General features: G+C 43.7%; 1 protein-coding gene across 7 annotated transcripts in view; it reads right to left on the bottom strand.

Moving 5' to 3' along the window:
- GRHL2 (grainyhead like transcription factor 2) overlaps positions 1–14,577 on the bottom strand; it is a 63,352-nt gene extending 48,775 nt beyond the window's left edge. For 2 of the 7 annotated variants that reach the window (XM_064393394.1, XM_064393387.1), the window contains exons 1-2: positions 14,393–14,577; positions 1,914–2,103 (exon numbers count right to left, since the gene is read on the bottom strand). In XM_064393394.1, the coding sequence (XP_064249464.1) occupies positions 1,914–2,103; positions 14,393–14,412 (210 nt within the window). In that variant the 5' untranslated portion in view covers positions 14,413–14,577. The other 5 variants (XM_064393368.1, XM_064393377.1, XM_064393420.1 and 2 more) reach the window with 4 other exon arrangements.
- Positions 14,578–18,618: the final 4,041 nt, after the last annotated feature.

Below are 18,618 nucleotides of genomic sequence, written 5' to 3'. Positions count from 1 at the left end.
CTTCTTTTAGGGACATCCCCTTTCCCTAATAAGCATCCTGCTGGTTAAAAAACTTCTTTCATTTATTTTTTGAACTGGGATAAAAGCTGTTTACATATGCCGATTCCCCTTTTAAGATTATGTATTTTTCTCTGAATGATGTTCTATGTTTAGGTAAATATCACTACAAGGAAAAGGAAAAGTTAAAAAACAAAACAAACAGTTAAATTCAAATCATTCCTATTGACTGGACAAAGTAATTAAAAATATTATCCAGCATGTCAGAATGAAGGAACCAGATTATAAATAAGGACAATTCAAGAGTCTCGTGCATTGGAATTCCTCTACACTTCCCCATTACAGCACAGAGGTTAAGTTTTAAGTTTGTGTTTGGGAGCATCAAAAAGAGTTATCATTTTATCCCTATCTAAGACAAAAATAGATACGATTGAATGCTGGAAATGGTTTTGAGATGTTAATCCCACCTTCTTCCATCTGAACCCCAAGTCTTTAGCAACTGCCTGGAAAAAGGAGCAGATATGTCTTTTAGAACATGGTTTTGAGAAGGAAAAGGGATATTTTCTGGTTTTATTACTAAAGTCTATCAGATTAATGAATTGCTACATACAAAGGTATTATTATGACAGAAGCCAATACTCCAGATACTCATACACATCCTGAACTTTATGAATCCATATTAATTTCACAGACTCTGGCACTGTGGTAACTATGTCAAGCAGAAAAAAAGACCTTTTTTTCTTTCTCACTGGGAACAGTTTTCTCTACTGACAACAACATACAAAAGCAAGGAATATAATCAGCAAAACAATTAAACCAATATTTAACCGTAAGGTCAGTATATGGCATCTCCCCTACAACCCCTTCTCCTGAACACTCAATTAATGCAAAGAGATTAAAAAGAGGAGTCTATTCATTAAAAGCATTTATACTAATAAATACTAAAAGCACAGGTTTTTAATTCCCATTCCTGTTACTGCTTCATGAATTACAAGGGGACCCAGCATTGCTATTCTGGCTTTCACAGAAGATCATCTGTCCAAGGCAGCCATAGCTGACTTCAGGGGAATGGAGATTGTTCATTTCACTACAACTATTTCATACTGTTGTGCTTGGGAAACAACACTGATTCTGTAGGCAGAGTACCAGGGGTCAGCATGGGTTTCAGAATGACATTTTTGCATTACACAGAGATGCATTCTCTAGGACTCTCCTCTGATTTCAGCAAATATCTCAAACATAGCTTTACTTAAATACTATGAAATATATATATATTTTTAAAAAAATGTTACCAAAATTGTAAGTAAAGCCCTGGGTTTAGAACATGACAAACTGAAACTAGATCACTGCTTTTCCTGTAAATTGACTTAGATCTCTGGCTTTGTGTCCAGCTTCATTTCTGTCCTGCAAACCACCAGTGCAAGGGCTAGCCCTCCCTGTATGTTTGTATACAGCCTACTGCAATCACTATACAAACAAAAATAACATGGGAAATTGTCAGATGAGAGATACCCCAGTTAAAGAGCAAACTAAAACATGTGTGGAATGAACCAGAAAAGCAGACAAATGTACAGATGGACAAGGCCTCCCCTTTTACACTTCAGTATTTCAAGTATCATCCAATATTCTTGCAAAGGAAGAACGCTAGGCTCAAAAAAAAAAAAAACACCAAACCAAAAAAAAAATCATGGTATAAAATTTAATATGGGAATTCTGAGATTGTTTTTTTTCTCTCCAGAATTAAATACATCAAAACTGTTTCAGACAGGCTTCCTATAATAGAATGGGTGCATGATGGAAACATTAGAGAGAAAACAAGATGCAGTGACTTCTGTCTTTGAAAACTGGCTCTTTTGATGCCTCTTAGAGTGGTCCCTGCTAGTGCAGCAGGGAGGGATAATGACAGAATTACCTACTTTATAATAGTCATACAATAGGCCAAGAGCAGCAGCACTGTCCTCATCACCATTTATGCTCATCATAGCCTTGGTAGCTGCTGTTAGGGGATTCTCCAAATACGACTTCCAGGCTTCATCTTCACTGGTGTAGGCTCGTCTGGTGTTGAATGAAGTGTCATTGGGCACTAAGGCCACAAGTCGCTTGTTACTGCATAGACAGGAAGAATAAAATTGTGATCCACAAGGGATTACTTTATTCACAAGTCATGGTAAAGAACATCAAATAGCTAAATTCAAGTTATATGATTACATCAAGCAAGCATCTCTGTATTACACTTGGTGACATAAATATTTATCAGTATTAGCTATCTTCAGTTCTTAAGAAAAAGTCAAATGCGTGCAGATCTTGTAATAATAATTCAAATGTATTTTTACTAATACACAGATAGAGCTACAAAAATTTTAAAGCTATTTGGAAAAAAAATGAAGCAACGATATAAGAACATTTGCCCCAGTATTCTTGCTATGTGTACACTTGATTAGGGAAAAAAAAATCCAACATTTAATTGACATAAGAAGATACAAATGAAAAACAAGAAAAGGCATCTAATACTAATCTAGGGTTCACCTAAACAGAGTATAGTTCAGTATTTATTAAGTAGGTACACCTTAAAATTAAGCTATTCTGTGCTTTTAGAATGCAATTTGTCAGTAATCTCAGAGAAGTTCTTTGTAACAGGACATGAGCAATAGGTCCAGTGGATGGAACAGAAGTAAACATATTTGGTCTCAATGCACACTTTATCACTCACCACATCTAATTATAAACCCATGGTAACACACACAAGACCATTAGTGAGTGGCATTTGCAGCCAGAGCAGTTTCCTCCAGCCTGAGAGTGGTACAAACTGACCAGTGCCCGTGTACACTGCATAAGAAGCTGCTGCACCACAGCTATGGCTGAAGTATAATGGAAATATAAATGAAGATAATAGCACTTGCTTTTGCAAACTGTTCAATAAACTTATTGATAAAAGAACTGCATTGAAAAAAAAGGTTGTAGGCCTATTACATAAGACAGTAGGCAAACAGATAAGGCATGGGAAATAGTAGAGTGAGGAGTGTGCTGCTTCATGGGTGTTACAAGAGCGCTGTCAAGAATTGTGGCTCAACTTAGAATTATGAGAAAACTTTTAACACATTACACCTTACAAATGTGAAAGTTGCAGAGAGGGTAGTATAATTAAATATACCAACTTAACTGGTAAAACTAGTAGTTACTCCTGGTGACCTTCATAAAACACTTTTTGCCAACTTCCACATAAAAGCCAGTTTAGTAGTCAGCCTCCTCTTTCTGTTCTGCCTTACCTGCACCAGTGCCAGCTCCACAAATCTAACCAAACCAACTGCTGCTGTTGCACAGAGAGCGGCATTTAAACTGGGCAAACAAGACTTTTATTTGTTTTCTGAAATAGGATTTGATAAAAGCACAACTGAACCCACAGAGTAAATGCTCTCAGATGCTGGGAGCATGCCTTGCCTGGCCCCCAAGCTGCAGTGACCAGCAGAAGGCTGGGGTATCACCAGAACTGTGTTGCAAACCCAACCTGCACAGTGCGTGCTCCAGTGCTTAAGGAAGAAGAGGGGGATGGTGGAGATTATAATCTCTATGGTACAGAGCACTGTTTACAAGTTTCTTTATTTAATGAAAAACAAAATAATCCATCTGGTACACAGAGCACAATTTTATGACCTCTGTGGGGGAAGAGAGCATTTCATAGCTACATATCAGAAAATACAGCAAACTACAGTACCAGTTCTATTTTCTTTTCATATAAAGTAACTGGATTTCGGAAACTACCTTTTTGTTTGCTTTTTTGTTTTGGACAACACTTCTGCCTGGCCTTTTGCTGAAGATTTTTGTCCCTCTTGTTTTCACATATATATTTGTGTTGTTACAGGTTTGTTTCAGCAAGTGTAGCTGAGCATAAATGAGGAGCCTAAGGAAATACAGAGGCAACTACTAGGTCTGCCTGCCTTTTCAATCCCTTATTGTTAGCAACTCAAATCAGATTTGCAACAGCCCTGCTGTTTGTGCCAGAGGTAGCTGAGGGCCTGTTTCCACTTTGGAGTAGTCAATTCTCCCTGGCTCAGAGGCAATTATTCCAAGCAAGGATTCTCCTTTCCTCAACAAAGCTCCCCTTCAGCTAAATCTGGGCTGTTTCACCACATGGGCAGCTGCCCATTGCACTGCACAAAATCCCGCTCACCCTTCCTCCTGTAGCAATCTTCCCTTAAAATCAATAACTGCCTTTTGTTCTTGGAGCACTCACAGCATGCAACAGTCATAACTGATTTATGAGCACTACAGTCAGACAGCAAGATCCCTTTAAAAACACACCTTTTATGACTTGGGCTGTGCTTGTCTGTAAAAATGCTGGAGGGGAGGAGTCAATCTCTGTTGCTCTAACTCAGCCAAGATGATCTTAAAGCAATGACCAGAGTGCAGTCTTTCAGAGGTGCATATCTGGTTGTCATGGGGAGAAGCCAAAGCAAAGTGGATAAATGCTCTAGAAACAGCAACTCGGTAAGTAAGCAGTTGGGTTTGTTGGAAAGGCACAGGTGCATAGACCTAGAGCCTTCCCAACATCTTTCCAGAGTATGTTTTTTTTCTAAAACTCAGGTTTTCACATTTGACAATGAAGTATCTGTCTCCTCTGCTTTGAGAGATGGTCTGCAGCATAATCAACTGCCACACTCATTGTGTTTACTCTGCAAACAGACTGAAACAATAGCACTAAGAAAAATAAAAAACTTCCTCATCACCCCTATCCCTGTAATCAGCTCTGTGGGAGGTTAATGGTCAGAGCTAATTATCATGACTTAACAGAGTCAATCATTTCAAAGATTACAGCCAAAGTAGTCAGCCAAAACAATTGGGTTCACTTAAAGAAAACTTCTCTATTAAATAAGGCCGTTTGGATGAGAGGGAGAGTTTCTCTGAAGAAATGAGACTTGTGCATGCACACACATTCCCTTTCCTTTTTGCACAACTGCTGATCCTCCTTGGATGATTTCAGCTAAACATGACAGGGGGGTAGCAGAATCCTCCATAACCAGAGGAGATAAATACTCTGTATTTTAATATACACTAAGAAACCCCAACATCCCAAGTGAGGCTCCACACAGATAAGCTCCTCAGTCTTGTCAATCATACTTCCATGCCAGGGCAGCCCCAGCTGTTCCAGCTGTGCAACTGATGGCAACTGGCAGCTGCCTGGGAGGAAAGTGACTCTGGTAGCACCTGGACCGTGTGGAAGACAAAGGGTGACACCTACAAGTAACAGCAATCCCACGACAGAGCTGCCCTGACCATCCCAGCTGAAAGAAAAGCCTAATTTGGAGCTTGTAATTAGCAGATCCATAGATCTATGAATCTTATCAAAGGCTGAAAATCCATCAGTGACCACATCCACCAAGAACAACACACTTAAAGGAGAAAGACAGGCCAAGATTGCAAGACTCCCACTCAACCTGACCAGCAACACCAGCAAATACCCGCAGTAGCTCCAGTCACGCCTAAAAACCTGGTAAAGAGCAGAGAAAAGAGCAACCCCTGCTGTGCCCATCCCTCACCCCGGCCAGCCCCCCACCCCTCTATCTGGGACTCGGGATGTGTGCTAACAAGAACACAGCTGTGTGGGACACACTCGCACAAGCTGAAAGCACATCCTCGCTTTATCGTGGAGGAAGAGATGAAGAATTCAGGATACTTTGTATCTAAAAAGTAAATGTTTCCTTTCAAGCTACCACTTGAGCTCCTCATGAATGCAAAATGTTTCTACTGTATTATGGCAAACAGTAGTAAGTGTGCAAGAATGAAAGGTATTTTTTGGGCAATGGTCTAGCTAGGAGCCAGACTGCTCTGACAGGGGAGTATTTATGTCAAAACTAGAACTTCAGACAGCCTTTATTTTGCAAAATCTTTTATTTTTTCTCTCCACTGTTTAGTAGAGATTTTCCTGTTCATACAATCCAGTTGGAGAGGTACATTGTACTTAACATCAATAATGCTAAATGGAAAAGGCCAGCCTTTCAAGCTCTTCCTCAGATTAAAGATAATGAACATACAAGAGCCAGCCCTTGGGGCTACAAAATCCTACTACAGGCAAATTCTCACCCAACTTGATGCAATTTTCGAATTAGCTCACAATGAATCAGAACTGCCCATTAACACACTCATGAACAGTAAAAAAGGCTTGGTGATCAGAGCTTCCTTTTTATTCAGAAACAAGGTGTTCTGCCTGCCAGTCTCTCAAATCCAATTTTGATGCTCAAGAGCTTTCTTTTTAATTTGGAAAGCTCAAGCAGCCCTCAACTTCTCAGCTGTATCTGCCACTGAACATAAAGCAGACTGAGGCAGCCATGCAGCATCAAGTACATCTGCATCCTGCTGCATCATATGTTCAGAATTACATCCTGATCCAGTTGGAAAGAGTGGGAAGGAAAGCCTCGTCCTACCTGCCCCACTTCTTTTGCCTTGCTCAGGAAATTCAACCCTGAAATCCAAAGCAGATTGTTTAAACTGCCACGGTGGGCACCCAGCCCAGGCATTTCCATTTTTTAACTGTGGGGTGTTGTTTTGTTTAGGTTTTTCGGTTTGTTTTTTGTTTGTTTGGGTTTGTTGGTTTTTTGGGGTTGTTTTTTTTTTTTTTTCATTGCATTTGTTCTTAAAAAAAAAGTTACAATCAAAATGTTCCATGAATATACCTGCAGACTTCTTCACCCTGTGACAATGCAGGAAGACTTTCCCTTCCCTGCAAAGGCTAGGTGCCAGATGGGAACACATAAGCAATGTGTGTGAGGCAGGAGAATGAACAGGAGAAGTTCCAACTCCCAGGTATGAACCCAGGCCTGAGCCTGCCCATTCTTACACAGGTGAGATAAAAGAGCACCAGGCACTTCTGCACACATCGACTGCAAACTGTTCCTTCAAGAGAAGGGAGGGATACAGGGCTTTGGCCCATACAGCTGTTACAAAACATCCAGAAGTTTTAGCACTAGTCAAATAACTGGAAAAGGCAAGACAGACTCACATCACCCTTGTTCCTAGCCCAGCACATCAAGGTCCTAAGATCTTTATCATAAATTCCTTGTTAGTTGCATGATAAGAAGGTGACCAGGGCAATTGTCTGCAATCTGCAAATGCTGGGAGAAACACAAGGTCTAAAACAAGGTTCTAGCCAAAGGGACCACTTCTGTTGCACACAGACATACATCACACACCACACTGCATTCTGGTCTTTCCTCCAGTGCAAAGTCAGAGAAATGGTGAACTTACAGAACCATCCATGTTTTATTTGGTGTGACAAAAGGTACAGGAGCATGCTCCAGACACATCCAAGAACCAGAAAATAGAGCAGAAGTTCCCACTTCAGTTTTGACACAACTAAGGAGGGCAGAGTATGATCATGTACAAACATTTCAGTAGCTCTCAAACCCTCTGTAAGTTTATTTTACACTTACACAAATCTTAGTTTAGCTCTAAGACAACTGTAAAACAGATCTAGAACAGATGTTAATGCAATTTGTCTTAAAACTCATGCACATACATATAAATTCACAGGCATAAAATGAAGCACTATGACCATTTAAAATGCAGGACAGATCCCACAGCAGCTGCATAAGTTAAACTTCAGATTCTAGATCATAAATTTCTGACTGTGCTCATTACACAGAGAAGTATAAATCAAAGCTAGTCCTAATGCTTGAAACCATTTGTTTCAGAGATTCTAATGTTAGTTTTGGCCCAAGTTTACTACTTTAAGAAAACTACTTTGCCTACTTGACATCAAGTTAAAAACAAAACAAGAACAAAACAAAATTTAAAAACCAAACAAACAAAATATCACCAAAAAAAACCCCCACAACTTGTGTGGTTCATTGCAAGTTTTGATTTATTTGATTAAAAAAACCCCACAACTTGAGACAAGTCAGGATTTATTGCCAAAGGTATAATTAAATAGTCTCCAATACTGTTGTTTCAATTAGATAATAGGGTTCCGTTAAAACTACAAAGGAGCACAAATATTTAACAAACAGGAAAATTATGGCCCATGTGCTTTAGCATTTTGTCTTTCATAGCTGACAATCACATCATTCCCAGAAGCACAACAGGTCTCCAAAATGTACTTAACCCAATCCAGTGACTATATAAATATACAAATGAATTGAGAGAGAAGGGGAAAAAATTAAAGGATTTAGACCACCAGGAAACAAAAAGGTAAGATGCCCTCTGGCCCACAAGTCCATACCAAGGAAAAAATTCCCATTAAAGAGGCTGAGTCATTTTGCCTTCTAATGAAGGCAAGTTTGGGACTCTTGCAATTTTGGGACAATTATACTTTTTGAGCACGAGACCAATCTGAACAAGATTACACATGTGAAATGATTAAAAGAAATTATTTTACCGTTACTAAATGGTCTGAGAGGAAGTAAACTAATATATTAAGAATAGCAACAATGAATGGCAAAACAGACTAGCTTAACAATTAGATGCCTAGTAGAAGTTTTATTTGTTTTTACTCCGAACCAAAATAACTTGAGCATGCAGCAGTGATCAAGAGATTAAAACAAATAGGTGATTCATTAACATTGACAAAAAATTATTATTAACTATGTCAAAGCGGAAGTATGAAAAAGAAATTTGACACAAGGACTAAATACATACAATAAATGCCTACTGAGGACTAGTTCAAGTAGGCAATTACCCTGGGACAGACTTTTTATACTTATGATTTCAGAGACTTTTTGTGTTTCACTAGTAATAAAATATTATTTCTACCAGACACTCTTGTGTTGCTTGTGTACTAAGGCTGTTGCTTTTATTTATTTTTAATCAAGACAAACAGTCTCAAAAAAGGACAGCTTTCAGCACATTTGTAAAAAAATCAAAACAAGGAAAACCTGAAGCTCACAGCATTTCTACAGGAGCTGACAGAGTTGATCAGAATTAGCAATTATTTAGCAGCTTCATGGCAGGCCATACTGTTTTCCTAAGAAGAGTACTTCATGTGCATAGCACCCAAGGTTGTTTTAGCTGACTTGAAGCAGCTAGAAGCATAAAATTAAGAACAGGTCATGACAAGGCAGCCCAGACCTCCTACAATTTAACCTGACCCTTGGCCCCGTGGTCCTTGTTCATTCACTGCTTCCACAGAGTTAATGGAAATGGAATAGTTACTTCAGTGATAGCACTGACTGCTGTTTTTTCAGGATATTAAACCTTTTATGTAGCTAGAAGGAAAACATGAATTCAACAAGCAAACCTGGGAGACAAGATTTCCCACAAGTATTTTTTAAAAGCAAACAAACCTGAAAATATACTTTATAGAACTACTTAAATACATTATTATGGAATATAGCATTGCCTCCCCAAATTAGGAAAATTAACAAATCTATATATAAAAATATGTTTGAGACATACTTTCAAACTACAGATACATTGCAATATTTGACTTCACAGTTCAGATGTATTTAATATGGTTTCCTTGGTTAAATATTGTGTAAGCAACTACTGTCTTTTTTTATTATGTCAGCACTGTAGAAGAACAGAACAGTATCCCTGTATACTAATATGTCTGAAATAGTTACTTAACTAGCTAGTACTGTCCCAATAACTGATCAAAAAGCTAATGAAGATTCACCCCAGGATTAATTCCTAGATCAGCATTTGAAAGTGCAATTTTGTGTGTGTACAAAGAACAGCAGCTTAACTGGCTGCTTCCTAATAAAAAATACCTAAGGTAACCACTGCACTGGATTAATATTTGTGAAAATGTTTGGCAACAAACGTCAAATGGTGTAATATCATTTCCCCTTCAGATGTCCCAGCCAAAACAGGGACAATGATGTCCCTGATGACCCTTCCACAGGGAAGAAGTTATGTGACGTTAAAATCAACTTAAAGCGACCTGGGAAAATCCCCTCCCTCCTCTTCGGCTTTGATCTTCAGTCTGGTCTCAGACTCCAGTGCCAGAGAGACAGCAGTGTAAACAGCAAGTCCTAACCATTTGATACTCTTACTCCTCTTAGCTAAGCTTATGGTTGCAAGCTCTATCTTTCACCTTCATTGCCCAGAAATGGTTTTCTAGGGAACATCTGTGACAGTATGTCTGGCATTCAAAAAGCACAAGAACTAAACACATCTAATTCCTGTTTCTCCATTTGTTCCCATATGAGTAACACTTTGGAAAATTAATCTCACTGGATGCCCTATTCAGACAATTGGCTGTAGGAAAAAAAAAATTAATCGATTTGTCACCTAATTGCTACTTAATATCTGCTGATGGGAAACACGTTTGACCCTCAAAGAAAAAAATTAAGAACAAAACACAGAATCACACTGTAAATGACAAACACCCTTTCTGTTACAGCATTAGATGCTTAAGTTAAATACTATGAAGGCAGTAAATGCAATTTCAACTTCTGCCACAGACACTACCAAGCAGCAAGCTGGATGTGAACATGCCTCCACTGACACAGGGGAACAGGTCTGAACCCATTCCCACCTACGGGTTTGCTCTCCACTCAGTTATTTACTTAAAGCACACGCTCTGCTGCAGACCCAGGCTGCCCCAAGCCCTCCTTTGTGTGGGCAGCCTGAGCATGCCCCAGCCCCACTAGCTGGTGTCCTGAGCAGCTCTGCACAGCCCGGGCTGTCGGAGGCTGGCAGCAGAGCCAGGGCAGCCAGCGTGCTGGGGCTGCCACCAGCCTGCCCTTCCTGCCACCGCTGTCCCAGCCCACCTGGGCCTTCACACAACCCCAGGAGCAGCAGGGGCACAACTGTGGCATGTACAAGACAGATCCCAAATGGTTGTACAATTGCTGCCCTTCATTCACAGAAGTGCTGTCAATTTCTAAAACCCAGTTAAGTCTCACAAGTAGCAAGCTCACCGATTTGCTCCACTAATGCATTAGAGCAGTGACTCTGGAGTTTTGTGTTGATCACTTTTTTTGTATGCTACTAAAGAACAACTTTAGCCTATAAATGCAGAAGTGCACCCTAGAATAATCTTTTCACCTTGCAAAAGGGATATTCCATCCTTCCCACCCCATGTTCCTCAGCCTTCATCAATGCCAGTTCCCCTCAAAGGATCTGGAAACTGGATAATAATGGAAGCAACAGCACAGACCCAGAAAACACTCAGAGTGGGAGGGACATGCATTTCCTTCTGCAGAGATCATAGTTTGAACAGTTATTTTCTTAACACCTGTCATTTGTTTTCACCCCTGCTGCATATGAACCTTGACCAATGAAAAATGAATGGTCAAAAATAACACCAACGCTGAGCCGGTTCTCCAGCTGCACAACAGCTCTACTGACACAGCTGAGAGGTTGGAACAGAGGTAGAAACAAGTGGCCATAGCCTGCTTCAGTCGGTATTACCTCTGCAAAATGCATGTGCAATCATGCCTTATCTCTCCTGACCCCAGAGTTTGTGGAAACAAGCAGAAAAGACCCGGTTTAGGTAGAAAGACTAAAGGGAAAGACAGGGAGATAGGTGTACTATCTCAAGGATAATCTCCCCTTCGAAGCTCCTCAATTAGCATTAGAATCAAACACCTGGTTCTGCAGCATTTTCACCTAACTGTCCACCTTCCTCCCTTAAAGCACCACAGAACCTCTCCCCACTGCTCCCTCCAAAGACAGACACTGCAGGCAGCTCTGTGTAGTGGTGCAGAAGGCTCTACCACCTCTCCAGCAAGGTGCAAGTCCCACAGAATGTATTTTTCCACACTTTATATCCCCACCCCTGCTTAGTCCTCTACATCAGCACTTTAGTAGCACAAAAGGCCCATAAAAACACGTCCAATGACTCTGACAAATTAACTGACTTCAAAATAATGAGCTCCACTCTCCAGTCTTGCCTGTAGGGAAGATCTGGTTTTAAGTAAAAGAAAGGCCATGTGGAGGAGAATAATGTACTCTCTGGATTAGGTTCTAATTGGAAATAATTAGAACCTAGAAAAAAAAAACCAAAAAAACCACCAAAAACCTTCCCATGCAAACTCCTCACACCAGTCTATTATCTCATTCCATCTGGTCATCTCTTCTGGAAAGAAATGTATTTGTCTTCTCATGTTACACTTGTCTATAGAGAGCAAAGGGGATTTCTTTACTCTTCATTTCCTTTTCCAACCCTTACCTATCACGTATAAATTCTCCAAACACCTTAACCAGAAACAGATCACAGGCATACCTGCAATGGAGCAAGTGCTGTTACTGGAGGTTGTGTGCTCTGCACTGCTCTTAAGTTCCTCACAGTGGTAACAGCAGCAGCACTACACAGAGCAGGGGATGAAGGGCATTAATCTCCAGTCTCAGTAGTTTACACGTTTGCCATACTGTTGCTGTTCGGAAGGAAGGATAGTCCAGTATCTCAGTAGAATCCCAGACCCAGCGGGAAACCACTTTTTGCCCTAGTTCCTTACGTGACTTAGGTTTCCTCCCCATTGTTTTTTCTGATTCAAAGCCGACTGTGGTGCTAAGTTGCTCTTCTGACCCCCCCACCTTTCCATATTCCCCTCCCACTCCCGCTAACCGCTCTTGATCTGCCGCAGCCTAGTTTCTGGCTGCTGGAACTACTGGCAACTAGACTTGGCCAGGAAGTAACTTACAGGCCCCTTTCACCTTCACGCTTTCTGGAACTGCCCATTGCTTTGGGATGCCCTCTATCACTGCTTATCAGCTCTTCCACAGCTAATTTGGTTCCCCTCTCAAGTGACCGACTGCTCTTTCAGCCGCTCCTTCACTCACCCGCACCCCTCGGGGCTCTCTCGTTATTCCCTTCCCTGCACTTTAATCATTTACCGCCCTAATCTGGCCACCTAAGGCACTCGTTCCCATCCCGACTCAAATGAACCCCTAAATGCCACTCTCAACTCCTACCCAAATCGGTTCAATTTCATGTCAGTGGCTACCTTCGTACAATCCCACTGTCAGCTGATGTTTCAAAAGGCCAGGCCTAGTATTTTTGTTTACTCTTCTCCCTCTGAACCGTCCTATCCTGTCTCTTCCCTGTCGGGGGACCCAACCCTGCTGTTTTCTTTTGTCGGGCAATCTCCTTCTTTCACTCTTTGACAGGCAGGTTGTCACCAAGCCTCCCTCCAGCATCAGGCTCCTCCTCTCCACCTCCTCTGGCACAAAGGCTCTGGGCAGCCCAACCAGGGCGAGCACCTGAGCAACACCAAAGGTAGCCGAGCTCACACCCGTGTTTGGGGCACTCCTACCTGCACCAGGGCAGCAGTAAAACAAAACACCTCCCGCCCTCCATCTTCCTCAGCCCGTAACTCTCGCCAGCCGCCTCCTGCAGAAACACTAATCACCCGAGCAGGGAAAATGGCCTTCCCGCCTGGCTGCCTCACGGCGGCTCTGGGCGCCAGGCCGAGCCACCCGCCGCCATGGCGGAGCGCGGCACGGCCTGTGCCAGTCACGTCCCGGGGCTCGGTAACCCGGCCCGGCCCGGCCCGCTGGGCACCGGGCGCTGCCGGAGCGGGGCACGCCGCGGCCTCCGCGCCCACCGACGGCTCCTGGCCGTGCTCCCGGTCCCGGGGACACCGAGCCCACCTCGGTCCTGCGGGTCCCGGGGGGGACCCAGAACCGCGGCCGGGAGCCCCGGGAGACAACGGGAGTGCCCCCGCACCGCCGCTCTGCCCGGCCCCGCTCCCGCCAGGCCGGGCGGGAGAGGGGCTGCGGCGGGCCCGGGGCCGGTAGGCTTCCCTGGCTTCTTCATCCTTCTCCTTCGGCCCCGCTACGGGGAAAGTTACTTTTTAACCCCGCCGGTGTCCGGGCAGCCGCGGGCCCGCCCGGGCGTCCCGCCGGGAAAACAAGGTCAGGACGGCGCGGCAGAAGGCGCCGCATGGAGCGGCCGGGGAGCACCTGGGCCGAGGCAGGGCCTTCCTGCCGGGCCCGGGCCCGCTGCCCCGCCGGCCCCAGCCGAGGGGAGGAAGATGGCCGTCCCCGGCCCTTTGGGGATAAAAGCCCTTTGTTGCGCCAACGCAAAAGCCAAGAAGCTCTTTACGTCCGAGGCCTTCGGCGGGCGGAGGCCGCTCCGCTCTTCCAGGGCGAGGAGCTCTCTGTCACGAAAAGCGACCCTCGAGGTGAGGGGGGAAAAAGAACGAAATCAACACAAAGAAATAAACAAACAAAACAACAACAACAACAAAAAAAAAACCGTCCTAAACTAAAAGGGGAGTTAAACAAATAATCGCGCAGCCGCACGGCCAGGCGGAGAGCGAGGTGCGGGGCCGCGAGCCGCAGCCTCGTCCTCGGGCTCTCCGCAGTCTGTGCGCCCGCTCCGGCGTCGCCGTAGGAGGGAGAAGCGGGAGAAGCGCCGTCCCGGCGGGTCCGCGTCCGCCACCGGCGAAGGGCAGCGCGGCCAGCCCGGCGGGCCGCCCCGCGCAGCGGGCGCAGCGGCGTGCCTGCGATCACTTACTTGTCCGTCTCTTGTGACATGTTTGATCCAATGAACTCTCTCCCCTTTTCCCGGTGCCTCCGTCTGCCTGGCGGAACTGGACTTTCAGGTCTGTGCAGGTGAAGGTGTGCGTGTGAACGCCCGGGACGGCAGAACCAGAGCTACTGGTAATTCTGCTTTCCTTCCCCCCCTCTCCCGGCTCCACAGCCAGCCGCCGAGGCAGGACAGGTAGAGCCCCCTCCCCCTGGCATGTGGGGAGCGGCGGGGCTGGGGCGCCGGCGGGGCTCGGCAGGGAGAGCGGCCGGGCCGGGCGCGCACAGGTAACTTTCCCGAGCGGCGCTGGATTCTTTCACTAAAGGAGCGGGGAGAGGGACGAGCCGCGCGCTGATTGGGCGGCGCGGCCGCCAGGTGCGCTGCCATTGGCAGAGGCGCGCACAGGTGAGGAAGGAGCCGCCGCCGAGCGCCAGGTAACGAGCGCGCCGGGAGGCACCGCGGGGCCGCCGCCGGCGGGAAAGGAACGAAAAGAAAAGGGGAGGAAAAAAAAGAAAAAGAAAAGGGGAGCCGGCGCTCGGGCGGCGGGCAGGTCCGCCGTCCAACAACGCCTCCCGGCCCCGCCGCGGACGGAGGCGCCCGGCCGGCCGCGCTGAGGCGGCGAGGAGCGGCGCAGGGCCGAGCGTGCCCGGGAGGCTGGGGCGGCCTCTCCTGCCGCGCTGCTCCGCGCCCGGAATCCCCGGCTTCATTGGCCTGTGGCTGCCGTCGAATAACGCCCAGAGACGTGTCGCCCTTCGCAGGACAGTTTGGAAGATCGGTTTTTTTCTTGGGTTTGGGGATTTTTTGACCTTTTTTTTTTCCTTTTATTTTTTCTTTTGATCTACGGTTGGGACCAGCTGAGTTAGACGTTGGTGAATGTCTTTCTGCAGAAGGCATCTCACGGCAGCAGGATGAGGTGGTGCCAGGTGATGACACCCACTGTGTGAGAGCTGATACCTGAACTGGGGATGTTGGTGACGGGTGTTGAGGGGTCTGTTTTGTCAGCGGGAGAAAGCCGGAAGAGAATGGAAAAGCTGGAATGGAGCGTTTATCGAGGCTCTGTCTTGCAGGGTGAAGTGAATGGAGAGGACTGCAGACCTATCAGTCACCCTGCAGCCCAGTACAACCTACTGTGTCCTTTGCCAGAGGACCAAAGTGGGTTTACAAGGGATGACCAGATCGGGCTGTGGGGGCAGCAGCTTTGAGCCTGATGGAGAAGGTGGGGAGGGAACCTCCTTGGGTCAGTTTGGGAAGGGTAGTGGAAGGGCAGCAATGAGGCTCCCGTCTGCTGTCACCCATTCTCAGTCTCCATTCCTCCATCAGACAGGCCAGGACTGCATTAATCCTTCCTGCTACCACCTGCCCTCCTGGAAACAGCTTTCTGTACTAGGCATCCAGCTTGACTGCTGACATCCTCTGCTGTACAAATTGTGCTGAATGTGTGAATAATGTACCAATTTGTGGGGTAGACCATTATGTTACTTAGCCATCTTTGCAAGACAATTACCTAAATTATTTCAAACCCATCAAATTTATAATGTTTTAGGTGAAGGGAAATATCCATTTCCTACATTTGATTTTATAAAATCATAAAATACCCTGAGTTGGAAGGGCTTCTCAATGATCATCGAGTCCAGCTTCTGAAGAGGGGAATTTCCCTTGACAGGGGAATGTAGTAGGAGGGATATTAATGGAAATACATATTTGTATAACCAAATATATATGTATACACACAGACACACATACATATGTACATAGGTATAAAACATGTTATGGTCTGGGGCCTCATCTTCATTTGCCTACTGCTGCAGTTGAAATCAAACTTGACTCTGATAAGTCCGTGGTATTATGGGATCACAGTCAGGTACAAATATCTATTACTGGGTCTCATTCCTTATCTGTGTACATAGTAACTAATCAAATTTTAAAAATTCAGTATAAATCAGTTTTAAGTCAGCTTAAACATAGTCTCATTAAGATTTGTCACTTTAACTAAACAGAATTAGAAAAATACTTTCCCTAGATCAATGACTCTTTGATTCAACACAAGATATGAGTTAGCCAATCTCTTTGTCCATTTACCCGTTCACAGGAAAGAAACATTATACAATCTGTGAATCCAGTCAAAAGTTGTCAGTGTGGCTATTGTTCATGGTGATGCTTGTATGAATTGTTTTGTATAGGACATCAAAATGTGAGGAAGCTATAAGGCTTCATAAAACACAAGAGAAATGGAGTAATTTATTCACAGTAAATGATGCAGTCATTTTGAATACAGAATTCTATATAATCTTAAAATAAGTTGGACTTCTCAAATACATTACTATATACTGTTTTCAAGAAATAGTGATAGAATGCTTTAACAATTTAAGTTACTGAAGCTCTCCTTGTTAACTGCAGAAATGATAAGGTTTCTTTCCCAAATAGCTGTTAGGCTGAAAGAAACTTTGAGACCTGAAAAGGTTACCTGTTTGAGCACCATCAATAGGATTAACGCTAGTTCAGGTATCCTCTTTCTCTTTTTTTAATTTTTCAGTTTTAAGAAACATTTGGGTGTTGTTGTGTTCATATCCCACTCCCCCATTTTTCCCATATGAAATGCATAGGAAGAAGGAGAGGAAGATCAGTGATGAGCACATTTGAAAATGCCACCTTCCCCAAGGTAGAAAGGCTGCTGATATGTGATTTTAAAAGAAAGAAAACTGCATTTGATGCCATCTGTAGTCCTGGACCAAACCCAAACTGTAACTCAAACTGAAATGGAGTTTGTTGTTCTAGTACTGGGTCAAATACAAAACTGCCTTTAGCAGCCTGCTCTCAGGAGAGATCCTCTTAGAATGAGGTAGTCAGGAGACTGAATTACTGCTCACTGTCTTAGGAGTAGTTCCAAGGTCAAAGTTAGGAATATAAGTGGAAAATTCAGTAATGAGTTCTTGATTTGGGGTAGTTGGAGATGACAACTGTTATTTAGTTAGGAGTTGCTTATATAGAAAAATATACCCTGAAAATTATTTTAAGTAGGAAGGTAGGCATAGGGCTCACAGATTTCTGGATAAGCCTTTTGCTGCACACTGCAGGCTGGAATTAAATTGTCAGAGTCCACCTCTAGCTGAACAGGTCAAACAAGTCCTGCTTAATCCAGCCTGATGCTCATTCTTCATGATCTACAAGATTATTATAAACTAATCTGTTAGTCATTGAAACATCAGATAATGTTATTTCTGGGCAGACCAGTCTCTCTACCTGTAGAATCAAGGCTGTGTAAAGCAAAAATAGAATAGTCATGCCATACATTATTGAAAGTCTAGGACTTGTCTTTGGAGTGTACAGGAAATATTTAAGATGGTAGGCTACTCTTTTTCATACTGTGCCTGCTTCTTTGTTTGCACAGTAGCTGATAGTTTTTTGTGGCATTGTAAGGCTTCAGTGTAGAATTCAACTGTCTAAAGCTTTGCCTCATGTTTATGCTATTCACTCCATAGCAGGGAATGTCGTTTGGACTTGCCAGCACTGGGTAAAGGAAATCAAGTGTACAAATAAGGCTTAACTAGGCTTACTAATTGCACCAAGTACTTAAAATACACTTCAGAAAACTATTAAAAGAAGTCTATGAGATAAAAGATGTTGGAGAGATATTTATGTCAAAACAGTGTTGTAAAGCAGTTCAGTGAGAGAGCAGATGTTTGAAAACAACTGTTTTCAGTGGGCAGTGATTACCACATATTTTTATTTGTGTCTTTCTGTCACTGATGGCTGTTGATATAAAATGTATTCTCTCACAGTAAGTTCAAAGACAACCACCTACTTACTAGTTTTGTGATATGCAACATTTACTGTTAATCTTCCCTACAGCCCTTCCTTTGTAGTCTTCTGTACGAAACTATATTGGAATTTGTGCAGACCTTGATCCTCAACTGACTTCAATGAAGCCATCGTGTACATCAAAATAAGCTTAAAAGATTGCAGTGCAACCTTCCTATACCCCAAAACAGGTCATTCTTCTGCTCTAAGCATGAATTGCTGTGCACTGTTAGCTTCAAGAAAGTGATTCTAAGTAACCATGATCCTGGTAACTGTTGACTTTTAATGCTTCACAATTGACTATAAAATTCCTATTGGAATAGGAGATTTTGTGATTAATGGCAAGTACTCATGGATTTCTGTAATGCTGCCTGCAAACTGCAGTTTGTGCTCCCCAAACAGGCCTGCTGGGAGCC

The sequence above is a fragment of the Passer domesticus genome, chromosome 1 (assembly GCF_036417665.1).
Source record: "Passer domesticus isolate bPasDom1 chromosome 1, bPasDom1.hap1, whole genome shotgun sequence".
NCBI classification, from domain to species: domain Eukaryota; kingdom Metazoa; phylum Chordata; class Aves; order Passeriformes; family Passeridae; genus Passer; species Passer domesticus.
The sequence above is the reverse complement of the archived record's forward strand: the minus strand, read 5'-3'. Positions and strand labels throughout refer to the sequence as shown.